The sequence below is a fragment of the Zosterops lateralis genome (genome assembly GCF_965231275.1).
Source record: "Zosterops lateralis genome assembly, chromosome: 5".
In the NCBI taxonomy this organism is placed as follows: domain Eukaryota; kingdom Metazoa; phylum Chordata; class Aves; order Passeriformes; family Zosteropidae; genus Zosterops; species Zosterops lateralis.
Genome location: NC_139766.1, coordinates 6,220,699 through 6,244,570, shown reverse-complemented (window position 1 = coordinate 6,244,570; position 23,872 = coordinate 6,220,699). Strand labels below are relative to the sequence as shown.

The 23,872-nt window shown below is 45.0% G+C and overlaps 2 protein-coding genes across 6 annotated transcripts in view; one reads left to right on the top strand and one right to left on the bottom strand.

Annotated features, from left to right (window-relative positions):
- The first annotated feature begins 3,287 nt into the window (after positions 1-3,287).
- MRPL35 (mitochondrial ribosomal protein L35) lies at positions 3,288-5,732 on the top strand. The gene is made up of 4 exons (XM_083860924.1): positions 3,288-3,423; positions 3,509-3,665; positions 4,997-5,141; positions 5,376-5,732. Exons 1-4 carry the CDS (start codon positions 3,303-3,305, stop codon positions 5,562-5,564), a joined length of 612 nt encoding a protein of 203 aa, XP_083717050.1. The 5' UTR covers positions 3,288-3,302; the 3' UTR covers positions 5,565-5,732.
- Positions 5,733-6,483: 751 nt separating this feature from the next.
- Positions 6,484-23,872, bottom strand: part of REEP1 (receptor accessory protein 1) — a 67,464-nt gene continuing 50,075 nt past the window's right edge. Inside the window, exons 8-10 of one of the 5 annotated variants that reach the window (XM_083861108.1) lie at positions 20,885-20,920; positions 12,531-12,670; positions 6,484-10,504 (exon numbers count right to left, since the gene is read on the bottom strand). In XM_083861108.1, the coding sequence (XP_083717234.1) occupies positions 10,433-10,504; positions 12,531-12,670; positions 20,885-20,920 (248 nt within the window). In that variant the 3' untranslated portion in view covers positions 6,484-10,432. Of the gene's footprint in view, positions 10,505-12,530; positions 12,671-16,479; positions 16,772-20,884; positions 20,921-23,872 lie in introns of those variants that run through there. The other 4 variants (XM_083861110.1, XM_083861109.1, XM_083861111.1 and 1 more) reach the window with 4 other exon arrangements.

The window sequence follows — 23,872 nt, the reverse complement described above, 5'->3', positions numbered from 1 at the left end:
AGTGGAGTGACATAAACACTTTCAAAAAAAAAACAATATTACATATTTCAATTTCAACTCCCCACACTAGAATTACTTGAAAGTTCATTTCCTTTGTAGCTGTGAAGAAACAGAGGTAGCATTTGACAGACCGGACTGATTTTTAGGTGTTATGCAGAGAAGTAAAACAGAGAAAGTCCTTTGTCCATAACTTCCAAATTTACTTGAGTCTTTTCCAGTTCATGACCACTCAGCTCTGTTTAAAATTCAACTTTGTATCACCTGGTTTAGATGCTACAGTTCATTCTTGGGTTCTCACACCGGTCTCTTGATTTTGCTGACGTTGATTTAAAACTTGCAGCTTTAGCTTTTCAGCCATACCGCAGCTTCAGTTGCCTGCAATACCTGAAAAAGCATCTTCCCACTGTGGGGTTAAAGAACTTCCTCTCCCATTTTTGCAACTGTAAAGCTATACCCTCTTAACATTAATTTCTCTTTATTTCATAATTTAAACATTATCTCATAGGGTGTTACTTTCAGGTTCCAATCTGGGTTGCATCTGGACTCCCAACATACATTTTACTCATGGCATTTGAGCATTAATTTTGTTAAAAAGAATTCCCAATAACAAAAGATCTAATTTCATCCATAATTCCTTCTTCTTCTAATTCCTTCTTATCGAACACCAGAACTCTCACAACTCTTTTGACTCCAATCTCCTGTTCCATTAAAACTATTCCTTCCTATTTCTGAGGTCACCCCCCAGCATTTGATGTCTTATAGCTATCTCTTTAGGCAATTTCAATGCACTCCAAAAAAACCAAAAAACCAAACCAAACAAAAACAACTTCTAAGACCTCTAAGAATTTCCAAAATTCTCAAAAAACCTTTCAAGACCTCTAACATAAGACTCTCCAATCTTCTGTCCCACCTTCAGGATTCCATCCAGTCACTGCCTGGTCTCCTCTCTGCCATCCAACAGCCCGAACATCACTCCCTCCTTTTTTCCCCCGAGGCACAGAAAACTCATCAGCTCAGCAGCACAGCACCATGTGCTGCATAGACCATCTTTCAAAACAAAAACTCCTATTTTACTTCAGCAGTCTATATTACACATACATTCACTCAAGAACAACAATAACAACAACAATAAAAACTCTTCAAAATGAATTTCCCCATTAATCTGCAAAACTGCACCAATCCTCTTTTTAGACAGCCCTCTTGAACCTGAATTCTTCATTAATTCCCTTGCAGTTCCCCCTTTTCCATTCAGACATTTTAACCGTTTCAACAATTCACTTCTTTAACACAAATAAACTCCACAACAAGCACACCTCCTCAGCTGCACTTACTTCCACTTACACAAAGACAACACAAAAAGATTGGTACCCTTTTTTAAAAAAAAATGTTAGTTTTTACTCATAGGTATTTGACTAACCCCCAGATGTTCTTAGATTATCACACTTTTCAAGCCTTTAGTATTCCTCAACCTGGCAGCCTTTTCCAAAGCCCAGGTGTCTTGGACCTTACACCTGCAAGGCTTTTTTGTGTTTCTATCCTCAATCTGGCAAAAACCCAAAAATACCTATATTTGGCCAAACCCTAAATGCTCTTGGGTCTTACGTAACCCTTTTAATTCAACAGCAAGTCTAGGTGTCCTTTGCTTTCTTCCTTTAAGGGGTCCAAACCCTTTTCCTGGGACCCCGTCCCAGACCAGGGGGTTCAAACGTTTCCCCCCCCCAGTGTCCCGTTTTCCCAGTGGGTTGTATAGGAAAACTATCGGCTCCCTTGAGGGGTCCAACCCCTCCCTGGGACCATCCCAGCCACCCGGGGTTTTTTACAACCCCCTTTTTCCTCTGGGATCCCGTCCCAAACACCTGGGGGTCACTTTCACACTTTTTTTCTTTCACTTCGCTTCCTTACTGGCCATTTCTCTCGCGAGATAATGGAAACGCAGCCTCAGAAGCTCCCACTCGCTTCACCAGTCTGGAGTAGCCAGCCAGTGTCCCATTCACACAGCACGCAGACCCCCCTTTTAACCCGCTCCCCTGAGAAATACTCACAACCATTTTCTTTTCCAGGTTCTTCGTGCACGAGGTTTTTATGGAGCAAAAATACTGCAGTTTTAGGGAGCCTTTTCCCTTTTTCTTACTTGCTTTTTTCTTTCTCCTTGCTTGTCTCTTTGGATGTTTACCTGCAATCCCCAATTCTCACCAGGAAAAACAAAGTTTTGGGCCGCCAAAAACCAGGCGGGGCGCCTCCCTAGCTCTGCTTTTCATGGGGTTTCAGGGTCGAGGTATATCCCGGCAAGAGCCCCCAAATTGTGAAAAACGAGGTTCACTTTTTAGTAAATTTTAAGGAATATGTTTAATAAAATAATTAAGACAATTAGGAGATAAGAAAAAACCAAAAACGGCCGGCCGGGTGACTCGGCATTCAGCCAAGTCCACACCTTGCTTTCTCAGAGACACTCGTTAAATACCCTTCTCGTTATATCGATATATGAAATTCCATCCATATTCCAGGAACTGCCCTGCATGGTTCCTCCTTGGGTCCGCCTTTTTAGAGCATGCGTGTTTCGTGGCTGTGTCCTTTCTATCGTGTCCAGCTTGGGCCTTGGTCCGTGCCTTCTGCGGGTGGTAGATGCTGATAGTTGGTGTTATCAGTAGCAGAGTCTTCTTTACATGTTCACTGGATGTTATCCCAACCAAACAGACAGTTTAAGCAGCTGCTACATCAACTACTCCCTTTATATCTAGTCTTACCAATAGCAGAAATAAACTTATATCCTTAATATCCTTACTATGTTATTAATCATATAGCACACATCTTGCGAAAAGCCAATTTTATAATACACACATATAACAATGTCCACAAACAACGAGTTAAATCCGCTTAGTGAATTTTATTTTTTTTTTTTTAGGAGACTTTATTAACAGGCTTCAAAGGCGCTGGGGCGGAGGGTCGGTGTGTGCCGGTCACTAAAGGTGACCCCGCGGTGTGTGCGGGGGGACGGAGCGGCACCGGCACCGGCACCGGGACCAGGCCGGTTCCGAGGACGAGGAGGACTCGGGAGGTCCGCGGGACGCCGGGGCCAAGAGGGATCCCGGGGCCATGAGGGATCCGGGGCCGTGAGGGAGCCCGGGGCCGTGAGGGAGCCCGGGCCATAAGGGATCTTGGGGCCGTGAGGGATCCGGGGCCGTGAGGGATCCCGGGGCCGTGAGGGATCCGGGGCCATGAGGGATCCCGGGGCCGTGAGGGATCTGGGGCCGTGAGGGATCCGGGGCCGTGAGGGACCCCGGGGCCGTGAGAGATCCGGGGCCATGAGGGAAGGATCCCGGCCCCGGCGCGGGCGCACCCCCGTGGGCGGCTCCCGGCGCGGCCCCGCCCGGCGCAGCGTGGCCATGGCGGCGGTGGCCGTGTCCGTGCGCGGGGCCCTGGCGGGTCGGTACCGGGGCGGGTTCGGGGCTGGGGCTGGGGGTGTGTGTGGCTGGGACGTTGGTGCTGAGGCTCTCCCGTGTCCCCGCAGGGATCCTGCGGCGCTGGGCCCCCCGCGCTCTCCCGCTCTGCGGCCCCTCCGCCCGGTGCGTGGGGCACGGACCGGCCCCGGCCTCTGCCCCGCTCTGGACCCCGCGGCTGCTCGGCGACCCCCGGCCCCGGGCAGGGCCCCCCTCGGTGCTCAGCAGGTGCGGCTGCGCGGCTTCTCCCTCGGGCAAAAAAACCTTAAAGGGGGTTTCAGATACATATGGAGGAGTTTCTCTCTATATGTCTTATATATATGTACTTAATATATATATTTATTTGTATATCTTATATGTTTCATATATATTATTTCGTATAAATATAGGTAATTTGAAATACATTTATATTAAAATATATGTATGCATAAATACGTTTAAGAATACACATTTTATTCCACTAGATATGCATAACATATGTAATATATAGGAGATTTATTTTGTAACCTGTAACATATATAATATATAATTTACCACCATGTGTATTAATATTATGTTGTTATTATAGTCTGTGTTATATTTAATAATATAATATGTAGTATAATTATGTACAACATGTGTAGTATATATGTTGAAATTCCTCCATATATATGTGAATATTATAGAATCATAGGTTGGAAATTGCCCCTAAGATCATCAAGCCCAACCCTTACCCCAGCACTGCCAAGGCCACCCCTAAATCATGTCCTCAAGTGCCACATCTGCACAGAATTTACATCCCTCCAGGGGATGGTGACTTGACCATTGCCCTGGGCAGCCAGTGTTTGACAGCCCCTTCTATGAAGAAAGTTTTCCCTAGAGCCAATCTAAACCTTCCCTGGCAAAACTGGGGGCCATTTTCTCCTGTCCTGTTTGTTTCTTGAGAGAAGAGACTGACCCCATCCCCCATATATATATATATATAAAATAGATAGACAGACATAGACACACATACCTGTATAATATATATCAGTCTGACACTCCTGGGCACCTTTGCACTCTGCAGTGGGTCTGTGTTAGCCCCAAAGCCTCCCACTTCAGTCACCATTAATGCTTGAAGCAGGAGGTAAATTAGGATATTCTTTGCAGCCATATTTTACAATTAGTCTTGTAATCACTACTGTTTCTCTTGCTGCTGATGGGTGTGGGACTAGATGATTTACGAGGCCCCTTCCAACTCAAACTATTTTGTGATTAATATTCTAAAAGTAATTTCTGAATCCAAGTAACAGCTGAATATTGGCTTCTGAGTGTTTGACTGCTTTTAGTAGATTAAAAAAAAAAAAAAAAGGTGCTCTGTGTGGAATAATAACATTGAGCTGAATTTTGACAAGAGTTGGTATTCTACACCCATTAGGTGCTGTGCTGTAATGTTAGAGAAGTCCTTGTTACCCTTCAAACAACCACAGCCCTTCTGATCTCTATGTGTGATAAAGGCAATGATTACTTTTAGAAAAAAGTGTTTCATTCCTGTTCTGTTTTCCTCCCCGTTTTGGGGCTGGTTTGGTGGTTTTTTTTAGTGTCACACCTCTACTTCCAAGTTTACTCCAGCAGCCAGTGAGGACCCTCACCTACTGCAGCTTGCGGAAAGGAAAGAGGAAAAGTGTGAAATCCGTGGTCAAAAGGTTCCTGCGGCTGCACAACGGCCTCTGGGTTAGGAGAAAGGTGAGATTTTGTGGGTAATGAGAGCCTGTTCTTTACAGTCAGTGTAAACTGTAGCTGTTTTCCTTCCCTTGAAAGGCAGTGGTTGGTGTGGAAGTTAAAAAAAAGCTCTCAGAGACTCCCATTTTCCTGAAAGGGGGGGATTTACTCAGATTTGCTGAGCAGCATGGCTGTGTTTGTGCATTTGCAGTGACCTACTAAGAACTGGGTTTTTTTGTGTGTGTTTTCCTCTGACAGTCTGGTTATAAGAAGAAGCTGTGGAAGAAGTCAGCTGCCCAGAAGAAGCGTTTGAGGGAGTTTGTGTTGTGCACAAAGACACAGTGTAAACTCCTGGATAAAATGACCACTTCCTTCTGGAAAAGAAGGAACTGGTACATTGATGACCCCTACCAGAAGTATCACGACCGCACAAATCTTCGTGTGTAGAAACCTTGGGTTTGCACATCTCTAGGAAAGAGAGAGTGGTCGTGTGGCACCGTCTGGGTTTTGGAACATAAATCTGCAATGCCTGTGCTTTTTTAAAATAAACGTGTGCATATCATCTGAGCAGAATTATGGGAATCGGTGCCCAAAATAAAGGAATGTTCAAATTTATCTTCATCTGCAGCTTGTGTTTTACTTAGCAGAGGTCAGGCTGGTCATCTACACATTCTGATGTCTGGTGGCTTCCTGTGGTTGTCTAACAAGGAGGAATACACTAAACAGCACTAAAAGTGAATAATCCAACTTTTTTTTTTTTTTTTTTTTTTTTTTTTTTTTTTTTTTTTTTTTTTTTTTTTATAATATGTTTAAATAACCCCACAGTCTATTTTTGTGTACCCATACATACTGGTGGCTCACTGAATGGAGTCTTCTGGGGAAGAGGAAAAAGGAGTGCAGGGTCCATCTCAGTATTGTTGCCTGTCACAATAACACACTGTTGCTTTGTGTCCATGTTAGAAAGTGTAGGGGAAAAAAAACCACCCCAAACCAGAGTTTCATAGCTACATGCTGGTTTTATAACTGATTTTAAAATGTATTGGCTACCAGCTTTCATTACAGGACTCACATTTTGTGCCATCTGTTGTTTTTTTGCATAGTAAAATCTATTCTTTGTGTCCTACGTGACATCCTCAAGCAGACAAGTCAGAGTAATTTCTTGTTTATTTTTCCTGTAAGCCTGACTACACCTCACACTGGTCAGACATAAATGGAACACACACAAGGGTTTATCATGGGGTCTTTTTGGAGTGAGCAGATCAACAAGACCCTGGCTTTGCTGAGGGTTGGATCAGATGTTTTCTCTACAAAGCTGATACTCCAGCAAGTGTATGAAAGCAGTACTTTAAAGCATTCCCTGATGACCCATTTTTGAGCAGACAGTCCCTGGTTATCATCCCCAGAGCTGCCTGTAGAGCAGAGGGGGTTTGCTGTACAAGGCTATAGCATTGCAATGAATTCACTAGTTACTCAGAGTGTTCAGTAGCTGTATTTCGTTCTTTTTCCAGTTCATGATACAGAAAGTTCAGAAGGACATGCAGCACTTAGTGAATACATCTATATACAGTCAGCCAGAATTCAGATAAAAATAATACAGCAATCAAAGTGATTATTCTGGCCTGCCAGATACATTGAACAGACTAAAGATGTTTGGTTTTGGTTTTGTTTTTTTTTAATAAAGAAAAGATTAAGACTTTATTCAAGATGTATATCAAGCAGTATAACAAAACCAGCAAAACATCAACCTTTGGAATACTGTTGTAATGGCCATCCTTGTGAGGCATCAAGTGTACCATTGTATCACAGACCTTTTCTACCCATCACAGGAAAGAAATCACACCAAGTGCACAATTATGAGCCTTAAACAGTTTGTCTAAATGCAAATCCCAACGTGTTCTCTGCTAGTTCAAATGTGCTGGATGCAAAACAGGTACCTGAAACTAACAGCAAAAGGGAGAGTGTGGGTGAGGAGCACAAGGGTTCATCACGACACGAGGACTCGCCAGCAGCCAGAGGCAGCAGGTTGTTTACAGGAGGAGCATCGTCTCTCCAAGCAGCTTTCTCCCTCCTAGCAGGAATAAACTGCCTGATTCTCTTTCCTTCTGTGCTGAGTTTGCACTTCCACAAGGTTTTTAGATTGATTCATTTCAGGGTGACAGGGACACACATGAAGTCTGTCTTGTTTTTGATGGGATCCTGATTCAGGATCAGTGACTGCTGGAGCTGCAGTGATCCTGACCCTTATGGCAGGAGAGGAGGCACAGAGGGCTGCACTGGGCTGCTCTAGGCTTATTCTCTTCATAACTGAGTGAATTTATTGTAAATTGGGGAGGTCATTCACAGGCCTGTTTACCACAGACCATCTCTAGCTGCAGTTTCCTTCCCCTCAGCCTCAGTTTTATGTGCTTAAAATAATGCACATTTCACTGGAGCCTTGAGATGGATAAAGGCTGTTTCCTTGGGCTGGCCTGTTCTCTTCAGAGTTCCACTCTCCCTTCCCTCTCTGAGACATCAGGAGGTGCCTGCCTGCCCTGCAGGACTGATGGTAGTGGCCAACTGCCTTAAAGGCTCCAAAACTGGGCTTTTTAAACTAAGCCAGACCTGCTATTTTAAACCATCAGCTGAAAGATTGCTTGATTTTAGGAGGAGAGATCTGGAAGTGCCCAGCCAGCCTGCACACTCAGACCTGGAATGGGAAGGGACCTGAGAACTGCTCTTTTCCAACACATGCCTAGAAAGCATCCATCCATCCATCCATCCATCCATCCATCCATCCATCCATCCATCCATCCATCCATCCATCCATCCCTGCCTCCTCTCCTGTGCCGGGTCCTGCACGCTCTGGTTTGCCAGGAGGGGTCAGCAGCAGCGCAGGAAGGCGACTCACCGAACCGAGCTCGCTCCTTGGCAGAGGCTCCAGGGAAAAGCTGGAACAAAAGACTTCACGGGTGGTGTTGATCCGGAATGAGCACACGCAGCCCTGACACTGAACTGACAGACTTGGGGCAGCCCCTGTAAACAACCTGTGCCAGGAAGGTGAGGAATCAAAGCGAGTGGCCGTTCTGGTCTGTACAGAGCACTGGAGCACAAGGAGCACAAGTGCACGAGGTCAGGCATTCACATCTGTCTATCTATACACAAATATACAGCTCCGTTGATAATACATATTTTTCTTCTCCAGAGATATGAAAAGGTTTATTTTTTTTTCTCGTTTATACAGTGAATGTTTGGAGAGATATAAGGCAACTCCCTTGTCAACATTTCACCTCAGCACTTAAGAAATGCTAAACAGTCAAGTTTACAGTAAAACAGCAGATTAGACGCACATTAAATAGTTTTAGTGAGAATTAATGTTAATACAGTGTATCTGAGATTAGGATTTGTCAGACGTTATGCAGCTCTACGTTGTTGGGGTTATTTGGCATAATTGAGTGCAAAACTTGTCAGCTTCTTTTTTATCTTACAGCAGCCCATTGCATAGCAGGAAAACATGGCTTGCTTGCAACAGGATTTTATTTTCTGCTAACACTGCAGGCAGTTTTCCTATTTCTTTTTAATGTTAGCCAAAAGAAATCAAATAAACTCTAAAGCTGCTTAGAAGTAAAATACATAAGCTTAGCTTCTCAAAGCTTTTGCTGAGTATCTTCCAGGGACTGACTCTTCTGTAACTGCTCTTTACACAGGCTTGTTTGGGTTTTTTTAATTTAATTTCTGAAAAAATTTTCAAAATTTGCAAAATATGACTGGATCAGCACACGTAAAGGAAATAAAATTCTCAGGTAATGAGGCCAAATACTGTGGCAGACACAGGAAATACCTGCTTGCTTTTTCCATTTCCTAGCCAGGTCAGATAAACATTTCTGTGTGCGTGTAATTTATTTCTTTCTTCCCCACACATGTAGGAAGCTGTGGGGGTGACCTCAGGGATCCACCAGATGGGCAGTTGGGATATGGGTGCACATCCAGCAGAGAAATGGTTTCAAAGGTCACTTCAGAGCTATCTCTGAGCCTGGCACACTCCAGCTGGCTGTTGGCACCCTGGGCTGCTGCACCTGAGCCAGATGAACAGTGACACCATCGAGCCCCTGTGCTGATCCATTGGTGATGGCACATCCTACATAATGCTAAATGCTTTTCTAGTCTATGTGACAGGTCTGAGAGCAAACACAAAGGGTCACGTAATTAACTTATGTGTGAATCTCACATGCTCAACACTTACAAGAGACACCAACTTGAAGCACAAATACACAAACCCTACCATGTCTTCCTCTTTTATATTTCTCTTTTTTATATGGATACAAACACACCACTCCATCTGGTTCTTGTGGTTCTAACCAAACTCCATGCTACAGGAGAAACTCCAGGCTTCAAAAAGCAGCTCAGACCCAGCACCCTCCTCTCCTCATGCAAGCAGAGCAGCAGCCCCTCAGCAGCAGAGCAGAGTGCTGGGACTGGCAGTGTTGCAGCAGAGGAGAAAGGTGTGTTTTCCCCTGGAAATGCATCCCTGAAGCAATTCTAATTTCTGTGGCTGCAGCTTGCTCAAGCCTGGCTTGCTCACATTTTAAAACTCGCAGTAGAACATTGGCCACAAATGGTGTGATTTAGTTCTTTTACACATCATTTTCCACAAAATACTCTCCTGGCTCACGCTGATCAAAATTAGGACTCCCCCTTCATTACATCATTAAAACAATTTTTTTTCTCTTGCACATCACTTCCTCATCCTCTGTAAGTGGTTCTGTCTCTGTGGGTTTAGCACAATGATTTTCTCAGTGCATGTGATTTACTTGCAGAAAAACGCAGTTGCAGCTCAGCTTTCATGAACAAATCTTGGACATTTCAAATGTACTTTGACATTTGTTACATCATTCACAGTCTTGAGGAGGAAGGGAGGAAAGAGAAATCCAAGGGTTCTGCAAATCCACTTCATCCATGATAAAGCCATAAATAAATACACTGTCAATGTAGCATCATGAGAAACTGATTATTGTTGTTTCCACTGGGCATTCACAGACCAAGAGCAATGCAGACACAAATGAAACTGTAAATGTACACTGTGGGTGGGTGCACACTCTGCAAACCAAACCAGGACCCCACACCTGCAGGTGCCTGCCAGACTGTCCTACCCACGTCAGGGACAAATGCCAGCAGCGTGTGACAGAAAGATGCGGAGAGAGGAGGGAGAAAGGCCATGTCTACAGTGCTGTACATCAAAGCACATCCATCCCACTGCTGTTTCCTACGTTATGAACAAGTAGCTCTTTAAGGCAGAAGAGAGACATTCTGTGGATCTTGGTGCTATTGGCTCATTGCACTCACATTGTTTCAGTGGCAGAGGACGAGGTACTTTTCTTCCTGAAGCGAGGTCTAAGGGTCCTAGGCGGTGCCTGCAGAAAAGCAAGACAAAACTTCAGAGGAACAGGAAGAAACATTTTTTTTTTTTCTTACAACTCACCCAGCTTTGTGGGACCTCTGTGACAAGGACCCCATTGCACACATGAAGTTATGCAGAAGTTTTGGCCCTGAAGATCAGTGATGAATGATCAGCCGAGGAGTAATCTTTAAGAAGCCTGTTGTATACCCAGGTCACATCAACACCTTCCCCTCTGGTGCTTGGTTAGAGGTGTGGCTAAAGATTGCTAATAACTCAACAGTTGAAAGAGCCAGGTCAAACTGGTGCCACTTACAGCAGCTCATGGATCTAGAGATCAAACTGGTGGCAGGGAGCCAGCTCTGGTGTCTCCCAGCCCATCCTGCCCAGTCCAACCCATCCACAGCTCCTCAGAGGGTACAGCTCATGGCATTACAAAGCTGAAGGGTTTCCCAAGGTGAAACACACCAGGCCTGTAATTCTCAGGAGGTAGAACTCTTTAAAATCACGCTCTTGCTTGGGAAAGAGGCCAGACAAAATCTGGTGAAATTATTTTAGAAACCAGCTATTGGAATTCTGGTTTGTAGTCAGCTGGTGCAGAGCTGTTACAAGGAGCCCTGACTACCCAGGAGGAGGCAGACCAACCCCATGGATGTGGTTTCCTTTTGGTTTCCTGTGGTTAACCCTGCTCTCCAGACTCAGATAGACATTAGTTAGGCTAGCAAACTAATGAAAGAAAAAGCCCCAATTTGCAGTGTCTACTTCTCTCAGAAGAGTTCTGGTGTGGCATTGTGTCTCGTGAGCTTCACAACCAGAAATAGTTATCAGATGTTGTAACAGAGCCTGGATTCTCAGTGTGGAGCCCTGTCACTGCATTAAGTAACACTGCAAGGTGTGGCAGGCTCTTCTATGCCGTTTACATAAATCTCCAAAGCCTTGTTTTCTTAATAGCATTAACCTATATTTACCTGTCAGGGCCTGACAGGACCAGCCAGGACTTTGTCATTTCTGTTTTATAGGACTTTCAAACCCAAGACATGTTATGTTTCTGCATTCCCATGATGCAGCAAAGTATAAATATTCATATAGACAAGGGACTGCAGCATGGTGAGGTTTTGTTTAGACTCCACCTAAATCTCCATTTTTTCTAGCTTGACCATTAATCAAAGTAGTTTCTTACAGAGATGGGATTAATCCAACACTTCATCCCATCTTCCAAGCCTGAAATCTTACCCCAGGTCCCCATGGTGAATCCCCAACAGCACAACAGATCTGGATGGGATGGCTGTGCCCAGAAAGCACAGCTGGAGCAGAGGTGAGGAGCAAAGCTGCTATGCACAGCAGTAATGGATCCCACACCTCACCTGACTCCACAGCTGGTGTGGAGTAGCTCTCTGCAGACCAGGAGCCCAGGGACACAGCCAGAGCAGTGCCTCCTGCAGCCTGGGAGAAGGCTGCTCTTTGGGAAACCATGTGGCTCTTAAAGCAAAGCTGCCATTAACTATACAGCCAAGACTTTTAAACAGGACATGAACAGCTCTGCCTCCTTTGGGAGGCCACTGGACAGCTCTGGGAGTCGCTGGAGAGGCTGCACCTTTCTATGGCCAGGACAGAGCAGCCCAGACTTTGGTGAAAGCCCCACAGGTAGCACAACCCAGCAGAAGGGATTGTACCTCCTGACCAAACCACACAGCTCTGCACCCTCACACTGAACCCAGGGAAGGAGGGAACAAACTCAGCTTCCCACAGGTGGAGATCTCAGCTGCTGGCTGTGGCTCCATCCACCCTGACCAGATCTGCAAGGAGTCTTTGCCTACAGCATCTCCCATGGAGGTTTTATTTCCTCCATAACAAAACACTGCTAAAATTTTGGCAAATCACAGAGTGAGATCTGCGTTTCCTTTAGTTCTTTTGTTTCCATGAAGCAACTTAAAGTGTGCTTAGTGAGTTTAGACCAAAGAGAGGTTTTTGTTCAGTTGAAAATGCCAGTTGAAGAATCAAGGAATGTCGTAGAAGGAGGAGTCTTGACAATATGGAAGTACCTCAAGGGGTTGATCCTTCTTTTTGGGCCTTTTGTTCACGGATGCACAATCATTCTCTTCATCATCTGAGAACACTGAGCCTTTTGGTTCACAGTTTGTCTCAGGTGGCTTCTCATACCTAATGTCCACACTTATCTCACCTATTTAACACAGCCATTTGCAGCCTAAATGTGAAGACATGGGATGAGGAAATCAGTGATGGTTTGATTCACACAAACATCACTCACTGCAAAGCCATGCATCTTCCAGAGATTAATAGACAGAAGAGTCACACATCACACTCTAATAATAGCAGCTGTGGGGTTAGAAATCAGAAGGCTCTTGTTTTAAAAGCCATTATAAAGTCTATTTTGATTATTTTACACAGAATTGAGGCTACATTCACAGCTTCTGATGTTTGGGAGGTTGACACTAGAAAGAGATTTTGTTTGTTTGTTTGTTCAGGGATAAATAAAATAATTGATTTCTTGAATTGCTGGTTCCATCCATAGCTCCTGCATATACTGCTTTCTCTAGAAGACTCCAAATGGGTCTTGAAGTCCTCTGGTAAGCACAGAGAGACCTGTCTGGATGCAGAAATAAGAAACACAGCAGCACTTACAGACTTGAAACTGAGAGTGGTCAAGGCAAGCACTCAGTCTGAGATCCACTGAAGTTCACAAAAGGCTTCACCAGGCATTACAGACACTCAGCAAGTGAGCGTGTTGCTGGAAAACCAGCGCAGAGAAAAGTCTCTCTTTTGTCTCTCTGGAGTAAATGTGGTGGAGCTTTAGCTCTGCTGATGGACCTGAAGGCAGTTTATTGCCTCACAGCTACAGACCACAAACACTTGGTGCTTCTTATCCTTGTAACTTATGGCACGACCTTTGTAGGACTGGTCGTGTTACACAAGACAATCCATTTGCTGCCTAAATACAGACAGTAATTTAATGAGACAGTATTTTCAATGACCAGTCCAAAGCAAGAGGTACAGAAGAGGAAACTCAACATGACCAAGTTTCCTGCTCTCCATAGTTTCTTACCAGTAGGGCTGGGAGGTTTCTCTGTTTAACTGAGAGGGCTTTTTTGATTCTGAATAGGAGTGGATCTATTTACTATTTAGGCAGCACTAATCAGAATTACTGGGTCTATACTTTGTTGCATGAACATATATAGAAATAATGCTCTGTGCTTCTTGTCTCAGCAGACTCTGTAAGAATCTGCTGGACCAAAGACTGAACCCCGAAGACTGAAACCAAGAGGATTCTTAAACATTTAATACTAATCCCTTTTGATTCTTAAAGCCCAAAAGAACTGAATTCTTTGACAGCTCTTTCAGTTGGGTAACAGACAGAGGGGAAATGATTTGGCTACAACAACACCACAAGTCATGAGCAGGTCACTGGGGCTCTCTCCAGCGCCAAATTAAAGTCAGCAGCTAATCGCTCTCAGCCCACAGGATGCAGCTGCTGCTTGAGACAGCAGCCTGTGCACACCATCCCCTGCCCACTGACCCCATGTTTCTACCCCTTTATCACCATTCACACGGGCAGGCTGGAAGACACCACTGCAGGTTTTCAGGAAGAGCTGGAAGTTGACTTTTTCCCCAGCTGTACTGAAGACGTTGATAGTCACATTGCAGAGAGGCCCAGGGTAATGCTGAAATGTTTTTCTTCTATGTAGAACTATAGTGTGAAAACTGCACTGTGGGGAGAATTAAATGTTCTCTAGACCACATGGCAAAACAGGAATGTTTTGGTTTACTGTTTTATCCCTCCACTTGGGAAGTGATCTACCCAGGAGCAGCCTAGCTTAAACCCTCTTGGATGTGGAAGCTGTTCTTTGCTGCCTGCCTAAGCCAAATCAAAATTTAGACAAGTTTAGTAGAAGTGGGTCAGGACTTCTTTTAGTGCCCTCACTGAGGTTTGCACAGTGGCTCAACAACACATCTCCAGCCATGTGCCACTGAGAGCAGATAGGGGCTTTCACCAGGGAAAAAGGGCTTTGAATGGGACAGGATGGAAGGGTGTTGGAGAACCAGAGTTAGTGTTCAGTGACCAGAGTGAGGAGACACTGGCTGCTGAGGCTGAGGGCATAGAATGATGAAAATGTGCCCTGCTCCCATTATACAACCAGCCACTCCACTGGAAAAGGAGACAGGAGGACCTGTCAGCCTGATAATGCTTCTGTGAATCCCACGGCTTTGCAGCATACATTGCTTTCTTCATTACTGTTCCCTCTCTTAAATTAGATGCTGGGCAAAAAAAGATACCCAGGGAGTTCTGCCATCCATGTCGCTTCCACATCAGGCACAGTCTCCTGCAGGCTTTTCCATTATCCCCATCACTCCAAGCATCATATCCATGTCCTGAAGCTGCTTCCATGAAGATCAAGAGGAGAGCTCAGCCTCCAAGCTGGCACACACTGCTTTGATCCCTGCAGCTGAGAGGTCTGTAAAGTTCATTGAATTTGGGCTGATGTCCCCTTCTTCCCTGCTCCACGTTGTTGTGAATGGGTCACTGAAAACCAGACAAAATGGGAACCAGTTTTGCTTCCTGGAAAAAGGAAGAAGATGGGCTATCCCAGGCTTTTCCACTACTTTTCTGGCCATTGATGAGAAACAGATCTTGAATACACACGGCACTTTCCTTAAGACCTGGAACAAGAAGGGAGGATTCCCTGCCCATCCTGCCTTGGGAAGGACATCTGTATTGTGAGCAACCCAAGCTCATATTGATCTGCCAGACTTTGCCCCACGTTTGTGGAAGCATTCCGCTGTTGTGGGATGGCAGAGAACTCATCTCTGAAGAGTGGCTGCTGTGTGAGCCCCAGCTCTGAAATTGTTATTTTTTTGTGAATATGGTGACGATGTGATAAAAAACTGATTTTCTGACACCAAGAGAGTGAGTAAAAATGTAAAGCAGAGGGTTAACCAGAAGGACAAACACACATGTGAGGAACTGGGGAGAAAGGAAATGGAGGTTTAAAGTGAATGAAAGGGTTCTGGGACACCAAGGTCTGTTATCAGAGAAGGTAAAGATTGAGGAGCAAAGCATATTGTCAGGGCTGGAGAGTGAATTCTGAGGACAGCACTTGGCCTTGGGTGACCTCCTGTGTGTTTCTAAGAGCCATCTTTATGATCTGAGGCTGCGGGGCCTCACACCACTATCAGATATCCCCAAAGCAGCAGAGTCAGCAGTGTGTGCTGCTCCAGGGAAGCTGCCAACAACCCCAGGGACTGTCACAGCCAGGAGGTGGCTGTGTAAAAACATGGATCACACACCAGACCTTTGCCCTGACTCTGTTTGGGAGACTCTCAGTCCCCATCCCAGGGCAGGCTGTGTTTTAGGTGTCTCCACCTGTTATGTTTATGGCTCCACATCTTTGTGTAAAGGGCTGAATTGCTGCAGAAGTGGGAAATGGGCTGGTATTCCAGGACTAAAGCTACTGCTGCCTCTTGCAAACACCTTTTCAGTGCACAGACCAGATTACATTCCTCTCTCCTCTAAAGCAAGACAGAATCTGACTGTCAACAGTCTAAGGAAATGGATCCCTTAATTCCAGTTCCTATCATTCCATCATAATTCCTCCCAAGGGAACTGATACAGCCAACACATTGTGTGGGAAGCCCTGAAAATGGGCACATTTCAAGTAGACATTTAAGTGCCCTGCAGATTTGGGATCTGAGCTGCTAATGCACCTCAGGGAACAACCCAGCATGGACCAGGATATGTAGGGACAGATCATTGCAATCTTTGATCTCTGTGATTCAACAAGGCTAAGAAATTTCAGTTGCAAAACTCTTTCCAAAGCAGTATCTTTGGATATCAGTAGTGTGCTGTTTTTTTCAGCAAACTTTGGTTCAGACTATGGTCCATGCTGTAGCAAATTCCTGTGGATTTTCATGAGTATAACAGAAGTCAAGACCTGGCCCACTCTAAGTGCAAGTGAACAAATTACTTTGATCTAGATCCTCTGAAAAATCTGGACACTTAAGCACAGTTACAGTGGGAAACAGGCAACTTTGACATTGGACCTCCCCTTATTTTGCTTCTTTCTCCCATCACTTTAACTCCTCAGGAGCAATGGGGAAAACCAGTCACAGACTACACAAATCAAGAGCGAGGTGTTGTATTATTGTAATGGAAGGTAAAGTCATTCCAAAGTTAAGCCTTTCCAGGGGATCATTCACATAAAGAGGTTTGCACACCACTTAATAAGCACAGGAGAACAGATATCTATTATACGATGGCCATCAGCTTCTTTCTCCTGCAACAAAGATAAGTTCACCATCATTTCCAAAAGACAATGACCCAAGTCCTGTACTTCCCCAGCAGTTTCCATTGCCAAACCAAGGAGTTAGGAGCAGCCAGCTACACCAGCACACACTGTCCAGGAGCCACCAAACAGAGGCAGACAGCCTTTCCAAAGCTGGAATCAAATGCAACCAAAGCAAACAAGCCTAATCACATCAACAAAGTCATCCGTTAATGAAAACACATCCCACAAATGAGTGAGTTGTTAAGTGCTAGTCTATTCCAAACACCTCAGAGGAAAATTCATGCAATCTGTAACACTTACATCAGAGTCCCATAATATTTACATAGAGAAAAAGAAAGAATAAACTGTTAGGAGAAAACATTTGGGTGCAGAGGGGGAAGGAACATTGTTTCAGAACACAGAAATATTCATCTTTGCTTTTATCATATCTGTCCTTCAGCTGGAATTTATTAAACAACAATTAATGTTTTAACTTTCGGCTGGTAAAATCTACTTAAAAACTACTGATTTTCTGTGATTTTTTTTCCTCCCTGAAATAACCAAAACAAATATGAAACTATTTTTAAATCTCAAAAAGAAAATCACAAATTGCTATTCAGAAATACCAGTGCAAAGCGAGACAAACCAGCCCTCTAAAATTTGCTTCAGTATTTAGTAAAGGGAATTTTTAAGGGAAAAAATGCCTAGAGCAACAGAAAATTGTTGTTTGTTCTTTATGTTCAATAAGGTTAAAAAATCCCCCGAATGAGAGCTGGAAGCAAAACTGGCTAAGAACCAAAATAAAACCATCTCCACGATTTAATTGAATTAGTTCAGAGATGTACAATCAGCCCCTTGACACAAAGTCAATTAGTGTTTTTATAGCACTTTCCACTGTAATAACTCATGTGCACTTCTTAGCATACCACAAAGAAAGGCTTGGATTCAGCCAATAGAGCAATAAGGTGATTTGGTTAAAGCACAATTAAGGTGATTTGGTTAAAGCACAATTAAGTGGATGTCCCATCGAGGTCCTTGGTGAGCTGCACTGCTGGATGTGTGTGATCTGTCACCTTGTGGAGCACAACCCGGCAGTGCACACCCAAAACAGACCCATTCATCACTAATGTCCCTGCACATTTCTTACACTGCCTAAGGCTTCTGATCAGCATTTTACTATTAAATGCCCCCTCAAATACTTGCTGCCCCAAAAATTCTCCTGATACACAGCTGATTCTTCAATTCATGATAGATATATTTATTCTCTGCAAGAATTAAAATGGTTTCTCACTGTCAACCATGCCCCAGGTCTTTGCAACAGCACCTAAGAGATGTTAGTTGAGAGAACATCACCAAACATAATTTTGTTACTTCTTAAATGGCGGTCCCAAGCAAGATTGTTTAATATCAAACAGTGTTTAAGCATTTGCCAGGCACTGCCAAAAGACAAACAGATATCCCTGGAGATTTCACTCTGTCCTCTCTGAAAGGGAAAAAGAGCTCTTACATAATTGTACCACTGTTCCTGAATGCTGCAGCCTGACTTTCCACAAAACACAAAGGAGATAAATCAGAAACTCAGATAAAGACCTGGAGAGTCCTACCAGCAAAAGCCTGGCCCTGAACAAAAGCAAGTGGGGCTGGCATAGGAGCTGTCAGAAAGATGTGCTGGAGTACATCTGTCAAACAGGCTTGTATTTTAGTGAAGCTGCCCAGAGCAGAGGAGGATGAATGTCCTGAATTGCATCAATGCTTTGTCATGTGCAGACCGTGAGGCCAGTGGGAGTGATCCAGCTGGGCAGGAAAGGGCTCTCCTGTGGAGCCAACAGCTTCAGAATAGAGAAGCCCCCCACTGCTGACAGGGACAGTCCTGCTCCAGAGCACAGGAGCCCACCAGCACCCAGCCCACCACCACTGCTGACAGGGACAGTCCTGCTCCAGAGCACAGGAGCCCACCAGCACCCAGCCCACCTCCACTGCTGACAGGGACAGCTCCAGCTCAGGGGGCTCAGGCTGTGCTCAGCCTGGCCTTCAGGCTCTGCAGAAATGCACACTCCATGGCACCTGCAGGCCTCATCCTCAAGACACCTTCTCTCAGGATATCATCTAGGAGCAGAATGCTTGGACTTGTGCTCCACCAGCCTGTGCTCTCCTAAGAGCTGTGGAAGTTTCTGTGAGTCAGACAGTGAAATAATTGAGTTTTACCTGCAAGAGCATTAAGGCAACTGCTCCTGCCAAAAAAGACTGCACCAAGGCTCTAAAGAAGTCTTTAATATCCCTGCTTGAGGAAAGACTTGACTATCTGCCCATTTAGATTATAAACTCTTTGGAAATGAGAACTGCTAATGATGGGACTCTGAAATTGGCTACACAAAAGTTTGCACCAAGAAAAGATGAGTGCCAACTGGTCAAGGCAATTTAGTCCTAGCTAAACAAAATTAGATTCTTTCTTCCTCCAGCTTTTTGTGGCAATGAAAAATGTTCACATGACGTAGTCAGCTCTCCAAGCTACCAAAGATGCACTTACAAAGGAGCATTTTAATGGCAGGCCACTGTCTGAGAGTGCATTAATGCATCTATTGCCTTGGAGACAGAGAAAGGGCAGCCTGTGGAGACAGAATGAACCCTCTATGACATAGAGCCCCGGCACATTCCTATTGACATGGTCTAAGGGACTGGATTATGTTGGAAAGGGGGGCAGGAATAGTAAAACAAGCCCATGTGCAAGACAGGGTACACAATTTCAACAAGATCAAAATTACTTTGGGTCCAATTCATAAACATATTGGACTAATTGCTGCTTTAGTATCATTAAATGTCTTTTCTAAAATTACCTCATGGCTGTTGAGCCCATTAGGATTCAGTGATTCTTTTGATAAATAACACTTCGAAGTCAAATCCATAAAGTAGGTTTAGGCTAAAATTAGAAGGGTTTTAATTAAATGCCATGTGAATACAAGTGTTTCATGGTTGTTCTAACAGATACCACCTTACACATGCTCCATTGTCCTGCATGATGGCACACTCACCCAGAAAAGGAAGGGTAACAAATTAAATATGAGGGTGGGTTTGCCACCCACACAGGGTGCAAGGAGGCTTTGCCAGGCTAGAACCATCACCCTCCAAGCACCAACACTGCACAGGCCTCTGGCACCAGGTGCAGGGCTGTGGGAAGGCACAGGTGGCTGCAGCACGGTGGCAGCACTGTGATCCTTTAGTCCTTCTGCTTCTGTCTCTGGGTTGATTAGTGTGCAAAATAAACAAAAAGCACATGAGATGAGAAGGAGTTACAAAGGTCTTATGCTCCCACCAACATGAGACACTGCCAGTCTGTATTTCTTTTTTCTCCCCAGACAAGCTGCTTGGCAGTCCCATCCTCTGGCATGCCCAAATTGGAGTTCTCCCACTCCTTTCATCTGTCACTGGGAAAAAATGCAGAAGTGACATGTCTGGGCTCTTAGCAACCGAGCTAACTGGCACAGCACTGAAAAGACCACCGGCAGCTAAACCATTCACTGCACTCCAGCGTTTGTAAACACAATAAATGCTGGGGACAGTGGGGACATTTTTCAAAAATGCTTCTGCCAGAGACTGAGTCAGGGACAGTCAGTTCAAGCCTATTTTGTCATACCAGGGTCTGCTGCTGGGCTTTGCTACATACCCTGCTCAGCCCAAACACAAACATCCTCTCCACCAATGAAGAAACATGTGCCAATCCTTAGGGAACACAGCAAAACAGGGCTGGGACTGATGAGGGTTTGCTCTTGCTGCATTCCCAGTGGATTTAAACCAGCACTGGAGGACACTGGGTAGAGGAGCAAGGCACTGCACAGCAAGGACATGGCACATCCTCTAGAAGAGAAAGGAATGAACTTCTCCAGAGAAACAATCCCAGCCTTGGGTAACACAGGTCAGTATGGTGAGAAGCACTGCGGTTCTTGCCATCAGCACACACACAGCTCCCACACCCGCCCACAGCCTGGCCTTCCCCTGCTTTGTTCCCCTGGTGTTAATAACCCAGTGAAAAAGAGCATCAGGAGCAAGCCAGGCTGGGGAATGCAGCCATGCCCAAAAGGGATGCATGGATACCAGGACACAGGAAATCCAGCACTCACCTCTGAGGAGTCGGCATACTGAGCAACATGTGCACACTGAAAGAGGAGCTGAGCATTAGGAACTCATCAGGTGAAGCCACTGACTCTTAGAAAACACGTGGCACCATTGTGAAGTGGACTTCAAGGCCCTCGTGCGCACAGGGAGATGAGTCTCCACTGACCAGCATGGAGCACAGACTCAGGAATGTGCCTCATCCCAGGCTGTGTCCATATGGGTGTTAAGCATGGGTTTAGGTACAGCTCCCTGGTGCTGTTCTCAGACCACTGAATTAACTCCTGATTGGAGAGACCTGGGAGTGTGGATATGCAATGGGAACATGGATGCATAGCCCAGTGCAAAAGGCTGTATGATAACAAACACAGGGTGCAATACTGGTATTTGTAAGGCTATGTGCCTGGATTTTTTCAGTAGATTTAGAATTCTTGTAGGAGAAGTCTGGCTACTCCAACCACTCATACAGCTTCTAAGGAAAACTATCCACACATCCCTGATCTTCCTAAACCAGGAGGGTCCTACAGGAATTAATACCCTGATGGAATTACCATAAGAATGAAAGCAACCAAGGGAATTGCACTGCACCCTTCAGTGAAAGCAGGTGTTCATGAATATGTCAAGTTTACAGCTTCATCTTGAGCATGGTTTGTGTTCCAGGAAACAGTCTAAATTTCCAGTTTGAGTCTTTCAATTTAACACTCACAGTGGCATCGGTGACTCCACATTAAAGAAAGTTTTTGAAGAAGAAAAAGGTTGGAGCTCTGCATTTTTTTTTTCTATTTATAATTATCCTGCACTGGAGACACAGGAAGTTCTTCCATAGTTTCACAGTGATTTTAAAGCAGCATTGTTAAAAGCAGATGTCCCACTGTCCCTTACACTCTGGCCTCCACCTTCCTTGTCCCACTGCTGATGTCTGTGCTGCTACTGGCTTGAGGATCTGACCCAGGTCAAGAGCAACCTGGAAGCAAGGGATAGCATTTAACTTGAACCAATTCCTTGACTGGGGTCAGCATGTAAAAATAAGATTTAAATGTGTCCAAAGGAAAAGACTGATGGGTCAGAGGCAGGCAGCTGGGTTACACCCTTTTAGTGGGAGTGCTGCCTCACATTGGCTGGATGCTGCTGTGAAACTATGGGCTTCCTCAAGAGATCTGCTGTGGGCTCAGCCTCTGATTTTACACAGAAGGAAACTGATCACAGTTTTATTCTCTGGGAGTTCAGACAACATATATCTGGGTTGCTCTCACACATCTTTCTGGTTGATGGGGACTGAAAACCCAAACACATCCTGACTGCTGATATTCCTCCACCTTTGTTCTGTACTGCAAAGCCTTTGGTCCTTCAGCACAAGACCAAAAAACCAGCTTTGATTCTCTCCTGCTCAGAGGACAGGAGAGTATCAGAAAGCACACTGTCCATTTCTGCTTTGAAATCATTCCAGATAAGAATGATCTTAGCCTGGGACAAGCTTAAGCAGAAAGAACATTGGGTTTGGGCAATACAGAGGGTGGCTCCATTGTTTGTGGTCCTCTGACCCAGGCAGCATCAGCTCCGGACACTCACTGTCCTGTGATGCAACACAAATTAAGGCAATACCACAAGGTTAAGGACTGCAAAAGCTCCTGTTAATAAAGACAAGTCTGTATGTGGATTGTTATTGGGCATTTGTCAGAACAACAGGATTCCCTTGAAAAATATTTGGAAATACTGTTTTGGAATTTACAGTTTTCCATAACAATGCACAGCCACATGACATTTACAGTTCCCAAAGGAAAGAGGCAGTTCTGCCTGTGGAAAAAGCACAGGTTGAAACAGGGTTGAAGTAAAATGTCACAGTCCATCATCTGGGTGGCAGGACAATAAACTGAAAAATGCTGAACTGAGAGTGAAGTGAAAAATCAGATGAAGAGGTGGTGGTCCTGCCACGTGGAAGAAGGGGATCACTGTGTGTCCTTGATGCCCATCAAAGGAAGGTGTGTTTGTTTGTGGGGTCAGCAGCTCCCACAACTCATGGCAAAAGCAGCCTCTGCCTCTTTATGTCATCTGGGTGTGGCTTTTGACTGGGTGCGAGGAGGAGGAGAAGGGTCTTTCTGTGGGATGAGTGTGAACCTAGAGACCACTGCGTGTTGAGCAGTCCCACTCCTGCAGAAGGACCAACCTCACAGCAGAACTGCACAATGGACAGGCACCACTGAAAGGCAGCAAAGACAGCAAAAGGTAGAGAGGGGAAAAAGCAGCAAGGGTAGAGGAAAAGGAGCAATTCCCCTTGTCTCAAAGGCAGCTCCTTATTCTATTTCTTGGCCTCATAAGACACTCCTTGTGTCCACAAAAAAACCCCTTTGCTGTATCTGCATGAGGTCCTTACAAAATCCCAAGCTCTTTACACCGTACTTTGTGTCAAGAGGGGATTCAAAGAATCACAAATCCATCTAAGCAGCACCATTCATATTACAAAAATAACAACAGTGGAAACAAAACAGGCTGAGTGTTTGTGTAGCCTGGTCCTGCAGCCAGCTTTTGGCCATGGCCACAGCCCACTGGTGTCAGGACGGCCTTTTCACACGCTTCAGTGGGCTTGGAAACGTCCAAGAGTTGTAAAACCAGAACCTGAACTGCTGCTGGTGCTCACAGGGGGGTTTAATACCAACAAAACTGAATTTTAGCACGTCCTTCTGTGCAGGAGAGACAACAGACATCTCTCTATCCCTCTGTCTTTCCAAATCACTTTCTTTCAGGTATCATATCTGCTCTTAAACACAGTCACACAACAGGATTGGAACCAGCAACACCAAGTTCCACACCAGGTCTGGCTGTATTTCTATTGCTCAGAACAACTCAGTAACTGAACAACACCTGAACAACTGTAAGCTCAATCTAAAGAGCTCTCTCTTCTCTTTGCCTCACTGTTCTAAGTCAGGGTATGCTTCCATACACAGTTTGTTCTTCAGCAAAGCTGGTGTGAGGAACTTCCAGTTCCTGGTCTCTTGATC